The sequence below is a fragment of the Corella eumyota genome, chromosome 3 (genome assembly GCF_963082875.1).
Source record: "Corella eumyota chromosome 3, kaCorEumy4.1, whole genome shotgun sequence".
Taxonomy (NCBI): Eukaryota; Metazoa; Chordata; class Ascidiacea; order Phlebobranchia; family Corellidae; genus Corella; species Corella eumyota.
The window spans coordinates 19,433,342-19,447,817 of NC_137492.1; the positions used below are offsets into that span (position 1 = coordinate 19,433,342).

Genomic DNA, 14,476 nt, shown 5'->3' on the forward strand with positions numbered 1-14,476 from the left:
AAATGAGTATTTAAATACCGCATATCGGTTCCTATAAAATATACAGGATCGAATGTATATCAAATGGATTACTTGGATCCTAAATGACTTAGGATTTACTCCATGCAATCTTTTTAATAGATCTATTCCTTTAATATTTTTGATCCAGTACATTTTATAGATACCCTTGTTTTAGGTTTTTACTAGAAAAGTCTACTTTTAACACAGATAATTAATTAGGAGCTCTATTAGCATTGTCCGCCAAGTTGATAAAATGCAGAATTGCGGAGTTCTTATACCCTTACCTTAATCTTCTCTTGTACATTCCGCCTTTTCCGCATTTATTTTAGTACTATTCATTTCAGCAGCGGCAACGCTAATAAATTTCCATTAAATATTTATATTTTTAATCCATCAGACGTTTATTTTATTTGTCTAAAACAGATTAATCAAAATTATGTCGACATCGACAACTAACAATGTGGAACTGCCAAAAATACAAACACTTCTGACGGAATGGAATATTCAGAAAGATAAAGAGGGATATGATGTTGTGGATTTCTTAATCAAGTAAATTTTCTTTGTTGGTTTTAATTGGTCTAATTTTTTTAAAACAACAAGTCAATAGATTGTTCACGATCATGATTTAATTTTTTTTTGTATATATCTTTATCCTTGATGTGGGAAGGTCGAATGCGCGACCTAAACATAGACTAACATCAGTTACTCTGACCCAGTCTCGAGTTGCCTGTGGTAGTTTGGGATATTACAGATTATAATTGCCTGATAATTAAGTTGCTGATTAAGTGCTGGCTCAGCAGGAGTTTATACCGTTTATAGTGCCTTACTCCAGGGCGCTACAGCATGAGAGCAGTGGGGATTAAACCCATGTTGTTGCAATATGGTTGCAACTCTTAACTAATGATAGCCTGCATTAATTAAGCCGCACACCACAAACAGCAGTCTTTTTTTTGCAGGCTGTTACTTAAAACATAAATATATTGTTTACTAAGCTCTATTAAAAATATATATTTTAAATTTTTTAGGTTGTCTGAAAGATTTGAAAAACTAACTGAAGATTTTTTCAAGCAAGATCCAGATCCATTTGATGACAGACATCCTGGTGAAAATTTAGATGTTTTTTGTATTCAAGCTTGTATAATAAAATATTTATTTATTCCTGATGCGGGAAACCTCAATTTAACTGATTAAGGCAGGATCAAGTATCATTAACATTTTACTCAAGGTTGCTTAAAGTTGTTAGCAATGAGAATCAAACTTAGAACCTTTCATAGTAAGACCATATGTTCTAATATATTTTTTTAAACTATTGTCAATTGTAAATTTTTGCAATATAAAATATTTTTTTTAGCTTCTACAGCTCCAACTAGTGGATTTGCCGAATTATTAAAAGCATTCACAAAGCAAGAAGAATATGTTTCTTTTTTGGACACACTTATAGACAAATACCTTATGCATAGTGAGTCGAATATACCCAAAAAAGGTCAAAAATTTACAGTTACTGAGGCAGCAACCAGACTCTTGTTAGCTGTTATGCCAGGGCTTGATGCAATCAACATTTTAACAGAAAAAAATGTGAGTTACAAAGCAAAATTATAAGTGTCTATGCAATTATAAGAAATCAATCACTTTTAAAAGCTTAAATCTTTGGTTAATTGCATTAAATGGTTTACATTTTTAATGGTACAGAAATTTTTTGTTACTAAAACATAGACCAGTTTTTAGGCTTAACTTTAAACTTTTGTAAATATGTTTGTAGAGTGAACTGTTGCAAACGTTGTACAATTGGGCAGAAAAAGCGAAAGAACCATTAAGAACATATGCAGTTGGCTTGTTAGCTAATGCTGTCGAAAATCAAGAAGTTGTTACATCAAACAACAGGGATAACCATCTAATATTGGTAACTTGTTTCGTTTCTAGGTAGTAGGCTTTACTACATCGAGTTCTAGGCTGAATTTTTATTGTTTTATGTTGCAATACCCTTGAGAAAGACACTATAATTAGTACAAACTTTGATTAGTCAAAAACTAATCAGCAGTTTGATTTTCAGACAATTACAAATTAATAGCCTATTATCTGAAAGTGCCAAAGCCAACTTAAGACTGGGTCTGGGTAACTGATGTTACTCTATGTTTTAAGGCTGTAAAGTCAGTTTCTTACATCGAAAATAAATAAATATTTTTAATTTAAAAAATAATTTGTTTTTAGGTTCCAGTTTTGTTGAAGAGATTGTGGAACAATATTGAACCAGGTCGATACCCAAACCAAAATGAAACCTCAGATGCAAAAGAAATACCTCCAATAAAAACTCAAAACTCAGACTTAAAAGTTTTAAGTTTGAGTAAAAAAAGAAAAACCACGGAAGAAAATGGAAAAAAGACTAAAGCGAGAAAACTAGAAAATCAGCCGTCAACGAGCAAACTAAAACCAACCAAATTAAGTCTAAACGAAAAGTTAAATTTTACTTCAGATAATGATGAGCTGGGAATGTTACCACATTTCAGTGAATTAGACAATGAAGTTAGTAATAGTAGCTGGTGAGTGTGTACCTCTAACTATGTTAATCTGCTTATAACTATCATTACTATTATTCCTGTTTGCATACTGTTTACAAAAGCAGTTTTTTAGTTGTTATTTTTTTAAAAATATTGTTTTCTGTAAATGTAAGCAGGCTAACTTTACAAATAAGTTATAGGTTAGTGTGAAGTTAAACCTAAACATTTAAATAGGCTCTTATATAATCATCTAACCTGGTCCACTGAATGATATGCAATTCTACCTTTAGCAATTGATGTTATATGGTTTTGTAAACACTGTAATGTTTATTAATCTTTTTATTTTTAGGGTTGAAATGATGCCCGTTGTGATTGGTTGTGGTTTTAGTTTAGCTCCACCCCTTTCTGATGATCTGTCCAATCGCTTTATCCTCAAGTTTTTAACACCACTTGGTAAGCAGCATTAGCTTAAATCATAAATTTTTATAATTGAATAGGCAGTTATTTTATGTATGTCTATATATAACAGAGCTTGGTGGACAATATATAGGGCAACTAATTGTATAGGGCAACTAATTGTCGGCCATAGGGCAACTAATTGTAAATTTTAAATGGTGAATTGTTTTGATTTTGACTGTTTTTTTGCAGCTGAGTATCAAGACTTGTTGTCTGTATTCTTGGAGCACAAAGTATTGGATTTGATTCGATATTTTTTGGATAAAAGCAACACTAACGACGGTCTGCTTACTTTTGCTGCACTCAAATTTTTTGCTTTTATGTTGTGCCATAATAAGGTAAGATTTAAAACTTAAAACACCTCTTAAATATATTATTATTAACTTTGTAACTTATGGTTTAAGCCAAGAAAGACCTCCATGTTATGTCATACCAAAGTAAGATAATGTTTTAAAATGTATTATAACTTCACCATTAGAACCAAAATCCACTGTTTAAATCAATAGAAAACTCTTTTTTAATTGCTCAAATAATTTATTCATGTTTTAGATAGCAACTGAATTTATAGACACTGGTGGTCTACAGAAGTTGTTGTCAGTGAGAAGACCATCGCTAGGGGCAACAGGGGTGTCGTTGTGTCTTTATTATCTTGCTTATAACTTGGATGCTATGGAGCATGTATGCCAGCTTTCATCCAAAGTAAGTGACACCGATATTTGTTATAGTTAAAGGTGATATTATTAGGTCTTTTACATGGGTAACATTTTTTCCACTGACTTTATTACTAAAGAAGATACAGTGCTTTTAAAACTGGTTGTAAAATTGTGTAAACAACTGTCATTACACTAGACTAGGTTTTAACTGTGAAAACAAAGTAATATTTCAATTTAACATGTTATACTATATTGTTAAACTATATTCCTTTTAGTTAGCATATATACTTATATTTTATTATCTTATTTACCATTTAAATCTTTAAATTGAGACCGCTGTTACTTATAAAAGGAAATAAAATATAAATCCCTTTTTTAACTTAAAATGTTGTTTATGTTTATGTAAGGTTTTACAAAGTCTTGTTCGTTATGCATTGTGGTTGCTAGAATGTTCTCATGAATCTGGAAGATGCCACGCTGCTTTATTCTTCTCCATTTCCTTCCAGTTCCGAGCTATTCTTAAAATATTCGACCAAAAAGTAATATTTGTAAACAATTCTACTTTCAATTTGCTTAAAATTATAAAAGGTTATTTATTATCTGGATAAAACACAACTTAAACACCTATGTCTGGATTGTAATTTTGTTGTTTTTTTAACTGTTAAATAAAAATATTTTTCTAAAAACTAATATTTTAACAGAAAGGGCTTCGTTGTCTTCTTAACCTTCTTAGTACACTTCCATTCATAAGACAAGGTGGTGATTTCCCGCAGGAAATCCCCGACGAAATTCCCCTTCCTAATGAGAATAATAACAAAGATGATGAAATAAATAACAGCAGGCAGACAGCTCGGACAACTTGCTCAGCTTTAAAAAAGTGAATGTTTGTTAAATAATATTTTAATGTAAAATGTTAGAAGGGTGTAATAAGGGGGCATTTGTGGGTATCAAAAGGGTTATGGTATTTTAAGGAAATTTTAAAATGGATCATTTTTGGGGGGGGATTTTTAAAATGGATCAGTTTCTAGGATAATAGAATGCCATTACCTGTACTCAAACTAAAGACTATGGGATCATAGCCAAGTGTTCAAATGACAGTTAACATATATCATTACCAACTTAAGTTGTTTTAATGAACATTTTTACTTAAACTTAACTTCATTTTTAGGTATTTTGAAACTCATCTTATTATAAAATCAAAACATTTAAAAAGTCTTAAGGATCATTCGATGGTTTCAAACTCTAATTCAAAGGTAAATGTAATAAACTCTTAATATTATTATTAGCTTTATAAAGGCAATGTAGGTATAAGTTTACTTTTGTGCAACTAACAAAAATTTCTTCATTACATTATTTTTAAGTTTTTTTTATATAATTTTTTAACTTTAGTTTCTTTGTAACTACAAAATATTTATGTTTAGGTTGTAGCTTATGAGCGCGAAAATGTGAGCGAAGCGATTGACTTTTTGTTGGCTTTTGGTTCACCTTTATCTTGGGATCCAATTATTTTCTTTATGGAATTGGATGGAATTCAAATTTTATTAAGGGTGGGCAACAAATATTAACATTTTTTACATATTATGATGTTTATTAAGGTAAAACCGGAGGTATGGTGTAGTTGTTAAAACACAAATATTTATTACGCAATGTTAAGTACCCAGGCAGCATAGTGAAGTGGTCAGAACATTGGCTTCATTACTTGGGATCCTGGGTTTGATCCCCACTGCTTCCATTTTTGTAATGATCTTGGGTAGTTTAATAACTCCAGTTTTGAAAAGTCAATTACAGGGTAAATAATCAGAAAATGTCATCGGTGGTAAAGTCATGGCTGTAATTCCAACTGCTACTATGTCAAAGCCTCATTAGTATAACTTGTTTACTTCGGAAAAGATAAAAACTAATTGCTAGGTTAATACTTAGGCAATGTAAAGAGGGCAATAATATTTAAATCAGAAATGAGTATATTTATAATGTTTAAAATTTGCGACATGTTTCAGAAATAGAGTAATCTGCAGTTCTGTAAAAAATATTTTTTATACATACTTCTGCTTTAGTTAATAGCGTCCGCTAGTGATTGGTCGAACTACAGTTGTCGAACTGACACTGTCCGAATGGCGCTCGACTGTCTGGCTGTTCTGACACTTTCTCAAACTGCTCAAATGAAGTTGTGTCAGAATGTTGATTTACCTTTGGATTTTACAAAAGAAACTGGGATAGGGTAAAATAAGTATTTTTTATTGTTTTAATCTTAGACTAAGTTTATTCATGTTTGGTTTCTTACTAAATGGTTAGACAGCTGTTTGTATCGGCATGTTAAAGAAAATATTTCTTGTATATATCTTAATTCTCGATGTAAGAAGGCTGATTTCACAACCTAAACATAGAGTAACATTTGTTACCCTAACCCAGTCTGAAGTTGACTTTGGTAGTTTGGGATATTTTATAAAATTATCCTTTGTTATCCTCTTTAAAATAAAGTTACATTAGTTACTTAAACATAAAAAAATTAAAACTAAGTAACCCTGCCATGTCTAAAGTTACTTTGACTTGACATAGTCAAAGCGCTGCGTTTGATTATGACTTCTTTTGACTGCCTCTTAGTCTTTTTGATTTTTTACTTTAGGATAATCATTGGAGTTGCTGAGGGTGAAGATTATCTTGGAGTGGAACCCGAAGCTCAAAAGTTAGCACTAGTTGTTCTTATCAACTGTTTATCAAAACCAGCTTATAAGGTAGGCTTATAGTTGAGTTTTTTTGGTATATATCTTTATCCTCGATGTGGGAAAGTCGAATGCGCGACTTAAACATAGAGTAACATCAGTTACTCTGACCCAGTCTTGAGTTGCCTGTGGCAGTTTGGGATATTATAGATTATAATTGCCCTATAATTATGCTGCTAATTCGGTGTTGGCGCGCCAGGAGTTCATACTGTTTATAGCGCCTTACTCAAGGGCGCTATAGCATAAAATCAGTGGGGATTAAACTTAGGACCTCATGGTGGTGTAGCAAGTGTTCTTACCACTACACCACACTTAACATTGTGTAGTAAATATTGATATTTTTTAATCAGGCAAATGTGCTGGACAAGATACCAAAAATTAAGGCAGCAATAAAAGGAAAATATGTTGAAAAAACAACAACTGAAGTGAGTGAATATTTGTGGGAGTTGGTCAAAAGTGAAAATGGAATCAAGGTCTGAAGTTTTATTTAAATTATTTGTAAAAATATTATTTTGTGTTTTGATATATTTTTGTTTTTGTGTTCATTTATTCTGGATGTGAAAAGCACAACTTTATGACCTGAACATAGAGTAACATTGGTTACCCCAACCCAGTTTCGAGTTGCCTGTGGCAGTTTGAGATATTATAGATTATAATTGCCTGATATTTATGCTGCTGATGAAGTGCTGGCTCATCAGAAGTTCATACCTATTATAGTGCATTACTCAATGGCATTTTATATCATTTTGGCACTTTACTCAAGGACGTTTGAACATTGAAACAGCGGAAATCGAACTTAGGATCTCATGTAGTTTAGTCAAGTGTTTAAACCACTTCACCATGGAAGCAGTTTTTAACAGAAAAATATAAACTTTATTTAAAACATATTTTATTAGATCTTGCTTGAGTTACTTCTTACAAGTGAGCCTCCCACTCATGCAGATGAAGTTAGGTTATTATCTTGCAGGGTGAGTTTAAAATATACTAAAAATATTTCGTTTTTAAAAAAGTATCAAGTATAGCAAAACAATTTTTTATATCACTAAACATTTGTTAATAATGCCTCATAAAAATATTATTGATCGTTTTTGCTACATCAGACTATCTTAAAAACAAATCAAAATTTAATGAATTTTTTTGTAGGCCCTATGTGGTCTCGCTGGTTGTGAGTCAGTCAAACAAATTTTATCTAAACTCCCTTTATTCAACAATGGTCAAGCTCAAGGGCTGACCAGACAACCTGTTATGCCAGATAGAAACAGAATTCATGCAAAGTTTTGCAAGTATATGGAACAATTAACAGGTTTGATTGTAATTTCATTTTAAAATTTGTTTATAACGGAGCTTAGTAGACGATATATATATAAATATATGTATATCCAATTTATATGTCTACAAAATAAATAAAACTGCCATTTGTGGTGCTTGGGTAAATTATTGCAAGCAAATATTAGTTACAAGTTGAGATTGTATTACAACAATTAAAATGCCAATCGTAAGGCGGGCTAATGATTAAGTTTATTTATAGCAGTAATTTTTATTGTATTGGTGGATTTAAATAGGCCTTTGTTTAATATTGTGTTTATAAATATGTTGTTTAATTTGGGGCAATATCAAGTAACAAAGAATTGGTTTTATTTTACTTTACAAAAATGAATTAATTTGTTTACGCAAAATAAAAGAAATACAAATTTATATTTTTTTAAATAAAAATTCTTTTAGAGCTGGTTTCAGGAAAGCCAAGTACTTCACACATGGACTTAGACAGCATAAGAAAAGTAAGTTAAAGTTAATTAAAAAATTAAGAAAAATAATTAAGTGCTAAATACCATTAATACAACAAAAATACAAATAATTTTGAAAATTGTTATATTTTGGCAAATAATAAATAATTTTTAATAATTTGTGTTATTAAATGTTTAATTTTTGTTAGGCCCATATCGTATCACAGACAGTTATTCGTTACGACAACCGAGAATTACTTCAATTAATTCAATCCCACCTAGTGAGGTCAGGTCTTTATGAAACGGCTGCTATGCTAACCAGAGAAATGTGTCTCCACACTCCATCAAATTGTAACACTTTGTTGTTCAGCACTCCAAGAAGTCAACAAAAAAATGTAAGTTCTAAATTTGGGTCGCAAATCTACATATATTGAAATTTAATAGAAGATATATATATATATTTTTGTATATACCTTTATCCTTGATGTGGGAAGGTTCATTAAGCGACCTAAATATAGAGTAACATGAGTTACTCCGACCCAGTCTCAAGTCGCCTTTAGCAGTTTGGGATATTATATTGATTATAATTGCCCGATAATTATGCTGCTGATTAGGTGCTGGCTTAGCAGAAGTTCATACCGTTTGTAGCGCCTTACTCAAGGGCGCTACAGTATGAAAGCAGTGGGGATTGAACCAAGGACCTCATGATGGTGTAGCTAGTGTTCTTTCCACTACACCACTTTGTCGGTGTAAATGTCTATCCAAATTATGGGCTTACAAAAAAAACAAAACTGCTGTTTGTGGTGCTCTGGTAAATTATTGCAGGCAAATATTAGTTAAGAGTTGCGACCATTTTATGACAGGCCACTTATTGAATCATATCTTGTGTTGTTTTCATTTAAAAAAAGGAAACTTATAACCAAACCTCTGTTATATTAAAACCTGTTATATATGGGTGTTGTTATTAAATGTATTATACATAATATACTTATGCTTTTAAAGTATTATGGAATTTATAAATTTTTTCTTTAATTTTTTATTGGTTTTGCATAAAAAATGTTTCAATTGTGATAATTTGTTTTGAAGAATGGTTCGGGCGATGGTGTCTTTGTTTCCCCTTCACCACCCTCTAGGAGGATAAGTTTTAGCAGGGGTGACCATGCAATGGGACAGACCCCTACTTTGCAGCCCCATGCTTCCCACCTTCTAACCCCACAAAGGGTAAGGGTAATTTTTAAAAAACAAAAAAATAAAATGTTTTAAAAAATTTTAATTACGATTTTTTTTAGAAGGGTAAATTTCGCTTTCAAATGGATGGATCAAATTCTACATCTTTGGAATCCGCATCGGACTCTTTTCATCTTTCCTCCAACGGAAAAGTAACCGTGGTTGAACCAGGAATCTTCGATCCTCAAGATAGGGGTAAAGGGGGATCCCCCAAACCCCAACAGCTTACCTTAAACACAATCGTGGCGGGGTATTTAAAGAATCAACATGCTCACTGTAAAAATCCAGTTGTCACTGTTCCTGAGTTTTCACTCATGAGGTAAGTTAATTTAACTTTGATTTTAATTTCATATTTTTTAAATTTGTTCTTCAAGTTTATTTGTTAATTGAACTTAAATCGTTTTATTGAGCCAGAATCTTATCTTTGTTTGTTTATTGAACTAGATTATTTTTTTATAAGTTAAACTTATATGAAAGTAACATTTTTTTTTAATGTTAATAAATATATTAAAAAATTTTAGGCCTCATAACTGCCCCGAGCCCAGATATTGTATAAAAGCCCCCTTAAACGTGGGTTCAAGGTGTATAAAAAGACAAGTTAAACCTTCATATGGGGGTCCAGGGGGGGCAAGACGTGATCGACAATTTATTTACAGCAGGTATTTTATATTCTGTGCAAATTTTTCAATTTTAAATATGATGTTGTTCTGACTTTAAAATTTGTTTCAAGATATCGACCAAGTCATGTTTTTCGGCCACAAGATGATGATGGTTCTCCATATACTTGTTGCTCATTTTCTGTAAGTATAACTATTGGGTCACATATGTTGTCAGGCTCTAGGCAAAACAACATGCCGTTTACTATAGGGGAGGATCCGTAATCCGTAGGTGATAATTCTCTCGAACCGTAATCCAGACAAGGAAATTTAGGAGAGCCGTACTGTAATTATGTTTTGTGTAGAACCGGACAACATTCGTGATCCCAAATTTTTACTGTAATAAACTATATGAGCTTTTGATGTCATATCTAAGTACTTTTATGGTGTTTTGCCTTTGTATTTTCTATAGCTTTTAAGCTTATGAGTCTGTATTAGTTGCACAATTTAAAATAAGTAAGGTATAAATATCAACTAAGGGATAGCATTTTTTTGTTTTTAATCTTTTAACATTCTGTATCTGACCTTTTTTACTTGCTATGTTAGTAACTAGGTCTAGAGTAATAGAACTGTTGGTCGAAAAGTTTCGAATCCGAGCTACACCAATCCCACACAATTTTCCTTTTAGTTTGGGGTTTACCAATATCCTTTCTCAACAAAATATAAAACCTATCATCAGGTTATACAGAAAATAAAAATGATTGTTATTTTAGTATGACGATCAGTTTCTAGTTGCGGGGGATTGTAACGGTGACCTTGCAATCCACGGGTTACATACAGATCAAGATCGGGTCATCGAAGGAGCAGGAGAATCCCGCATTTCTTATCTTCAATTAACAAAGGATAACGAAACAACACTCCTAGTGGATGAAAGTGTTCTAAGAACGACATGTAGTTTGTTCTCATTGACAAGTCTGGACACCAAGTGAGTAAATTTTAAATATTTTTTTTACATATATTTATTCTCGATTTGGTAAGGTCAACTTTACGACCTTAACTTAAAGTTACATCTGTTAACCTGACCCAGTTTTAAGTTGACTTGTACAGTTTCGGATATTATAAACTACAATTGCCAAATTACTAAACTGCTGATTAACTATTGGCTCAGCAGGAATTTATACGTTTTATAGTGCCTTACCTAATGGTGCTATGGCATGGGAGTAGTGGGGATCAAACCTCGGATATTAAGCCAAGTGTTCTAATCACTACACCACACTTTAATGCAATATTTTGTAGGGCTATATTTTTATTGATTGCCTTGGTTTTAGGTGTGTGTTTAACAACACTTACTATGTTGAATTCTCTAAAACAAATGAGGATAAAGTCATTGGAACCAAAAACTCAGTTGCAACAGTAAGTAAAGTTTTAAAACATTTTATACTTCCAAGTCTAACTTATCATTAACAAGCCTTAATAAAAGATTGGTTAATATACCACCATCTAGTAAGCAACATATAGGGAAATGTATATTGAATAAATTTATTAGAGGCTATCTTATATTTGAGCTTGGAAATTTGTTCTTTTCCAAGTTTTTTTAAGGAATTTTTTATTTGATCTGTTTTTTTTACATTTTATCTGTTTTTGTGTAGTTTATTTCTTAAAATATTTTTGAATATTGTTATGTTAAATTTTCAGTGTTTTTTTAATTCAAAAAACTTTTTAAATTATTATTTTAGATTTTTGATTCAAGGACTGCTCAAATAATCCAAACCTTTAAGGGTGAAAATTCGACGAGTCATTATACTGAAAATAAAGCGACCTTTTCTCCTGATGATGATCTAATTTTATCTGATGGACTTTTATGGGATGTTAGAGCAAATCCAACGAAACCAATTCATAAATTTGATAAATTTAATTCAAAAATATCAGGAATTTTTCATCCAAAAGGACTGGAAGTAATTATAAATACTGAGATTGTAAGTTTTATGTTTTTAACTTTTTTAAATAATTTTTTTGTTGGTCTGTTTTATTTAAACTATAGTGTTTTTATTTTATGTGACCAACATTTAATTTTTTAATTTTATTTTTTCATTTTATAATTTTTTTTTTCGATATAAAAGGATCGAATTTACAAGGATCGAATTTCGATATAAAAGGATCGAATTTTCGAATTTAAAAATAAAGTTACATTGGTTACCTTGAGCCAGGGTTAGACTCTAAAGGCTAGGCATAAAATTTTTTTTTCATTAAACATTGTTATAAATATAATGTAATTTTAAACTTTATATTTAAAACAGTGGGATTTAAGGAACTACCATCTCTTACACACTGTGCCTTCACTTGACCAATGTTCATTAAAATTTAACTACGATGCAAGTATTATGTACGCATGTAAGTATACATCAATGAACCTGTTTTTTTTTATTCAAAATCGAGCAATTTTTAAATAGTTGAAAATTAACTTTTAGCAAAGTCCGTGATGGATGCTGAAGAAATGGAAGAAGAAACTCAAACGTCGACAACTTTTCAGACAATTGATGCTCGAGATTATAGCTCAATCAGCGTAACTGACACTAAACATCAGATTTACGATCTTGCTGCCGATAACAGAGATCTTTTTGTAGCAGTTGTTGAGGTAAAGATTCTGGGTTTAATTCCCAGCGCTTGTATGTCAAAGTGACCTTTAATAAGACAGTAATAAATTCTTTTTCTTCTAAAAAAATAACTACAATGACAGAAATTTATTTCTACTTAAAAAAAGTAGCTACTACAACAAAATCTTATTTTTTTGCTTGGTGTCAATTTTTTTTTTATTATTAATAGAAATTAAATTTTTCAGAGACAAAGTCCAGATGGGGACCAGCAGTGGGAGAATGCTTCTTACATGAGTGTGTGTAGGATGTATGAAGTAGGAAGAGTTAGAGGTGGAATGACACTTTTTCATAAATTTGCAATATTCAAATTTTTTTTTAATTATTTTTAAAATTATTAAACATTTTTTTTTTTAATTTTTTTTAAAATAATTTTTTTTTTCTAGGAGAGGATGAGGAAGAAGAAGATCACTTGGATCAGATGGAAGACGAGAGTAATGATGATGAGGATCTTAATGACCAGGAAGATGATAATGATGACGATGCATCTTCCCTTTCCTCCCAGTCTCTTCGATCTGCTCTGGGAGAGCTACAGGGAAGAAGAGATATTTTGGATTACTCGGATGATAGCATGGGTAGGTTGTTTTAAATTGTTTTTTTAGTTTATCCTCGATGGGAAGGTCGATTTAACGACTTAAACATAAAGTAACATTAGTTACGATACCCAGTCTCAAGTTTCCTTTGACAGTTTGCGATACTATTGATTTTAATTGCCTAATGATTAAGCTGCTGATTAAGTATAGGCTTGGCAGAAGTTTATACCCTTTAAAGCGCCTTACTTAAAAGCGCTACAGCATAAGAGCAGTGGGGATCAAACCCAGGATCTTATGTAGTAAACCCGTAGTGTCAACCACTATACCTTAAAAGATCTTTTTAGATTGTTAATTTTATTTCCAGAAAGCTTTGATATGGATTCCAGATCAAGTTCGAACTTTTCTGATTTGGACTAAAAAAAATTTAAGTCGAAACCTACAAAAAAACAATGAATCTGTCGTTATAATACATTTCCATAAATTTTTTTATTAGCAATATATAAAAGCTTGTTATATTAAAAACAATAACATTTTATATTAATGGATAAAAAAAATGTCATATGGGTATTTAATGGTTTTGTTTAAATAGTTCTTTTTTATGTTATTTAGCTTTTGTTCTTCTTTTTAATATGAAATCTATTTATTTCCTCGAATCCAGCTTATTGTTGCCTAAATATTACTGATAAATCAATAAGAAACATCATAGGTTAAACTCTTTAATTAGTGTCAAACCCATATTTTTTAGGGGGGTTGGGGATAAATTTTCCTAACTTCTGGAAATGTATCTTGTGCAATGTGTTTTGTTATAAACTTCAAGCTGCCCTACTTCTTAATATTAAATTATTCTTTCTTATTGGTGGTTATCCTTTTGGTTTGATTAAGTTAGATATCTAAGTTTATGTTATTTTGGATTAAAAAAGTTAAGAATTTCTTTAACTTTATTGACACAACCACTCGGATATCTACAATATTTGAAGGTGGGTAAACTACTTTCATATAAGCCCCCTATTAATACCAACACTTATTTACCCCCTAGCAAGTTATTAGGGGTAAAATCATTCATATGTTAAAGTTACTAAGGAAACAAAGTTTACCTCTAGCATTTGACAACATTAGTTACCTGTTACCGGTCAAAAATATCAACTCGATTCCATATGCTAACAGCATTTTTAGTAAAAAATTTATTTAAAACATGATTAAGTTAAAAAAAATACAGTTACATATAGTTTAAATATAGGCATATTTGTTGTTGCTGGTGTACAATAGTTGATCAGTATTCTAGTCTATAGCGTTATTAAAAAAAATCCCTTTTTCATGGCCTCTCTCGTTTTAGCTTCATTCTCCGATTTTGGAACCAAACTTTTATCTAAAAACAAAACATTATCATAAAAGTTAGTCAATAAAATGAATTACAAGTTTGG

The 14,476-nt window shown here is 31.1% G+C and overlaps 1 protein-coding gene across 2 annotated transcripts; it reads left to right on the forward strand.

Annotated features, from left to right (window-relative positions):
* Positions 1–183: 183 nt before the first annotated feature.
* On the forward strand, positions 184–13,902 carry LOC145744627 (DDB1- and CUL4-associated factor 1-like). 2 transcript variants are annotated; one of them, XM_082562523.1, is made up of 31 exons: positions 184–549; positions 1,026–1,102; positions 1,352–1,575; positions 1,760–1,900; positions 2,209–2,537; positions 2,845–2,948; positions 3,144–3,289; positions 3,501–3,650; positions 4,012–4,143; positions 4,306–4,481; positions 4,773–4,857; positions 5,026–5,151; positions 5,659–5,822; positions 6,228–6,336; positions 6,675–6,797; positions 7,221–7,292; positions 7,468–7,627; positions 8,047–8,102; positions 8,258–8,443; positions 9,135–9,269; positions 9,338–9,594; positions 9,797–9,934; positions 10,006–10,075; positions 10,645–10,856; positions 11,200–11,284; positions 11,608–11,847; positions 12,169–12,262; positions 12,340–12,506; positions 12,711–12,795; positions 12,909–13,097; positions 13,420–13,902. In XM_082562523.1, exons 1-31 carry the CDS (start codon positions 437–439, stop codon positions 13,470–13,472), a joined length of 4,398 nt encoding a protein of 1,465 aa, XP_082418649.1. In that variant the 5' UTR covers positions 184–436; the 3' UTR covers positions 13,473–13,902. The 2 variants fall into 2 exon arrangements, with proteins under 2 accessions (XP_082418649.1, XP_082418650.1); XM_082562524.1 differs by having other exon boundaries at positions 9,341–9,594.
* The last annotated feature ends 574 nt before the right edge of the window (positions 13,903–14,476 follow it).

Bases quoted from the DNA above. Each gene is read 5' to 3' on its own strand.
- LOC145744627 (XM_082562523.1), top strand. From the start codon at position 437: ATGTCGACATCGACAACTAACAATGTGGAACTGCCAAAAATACAAACA. The intron at 4,858-5,025 runs GTAAATGTAATA...ATTTATGTTTAG, and splicing joins TTTCAAACTCTAATTCAAAG to GTTGTAGCTTATGAGCGCGA. The intron at 10,857-11,199 runs GTGAGTAAATTT...CCTTGGTTTTAG, and splicing joins TTGACAAGTCTGGACACCAA to GTGTGTGTTTAACAACACTT.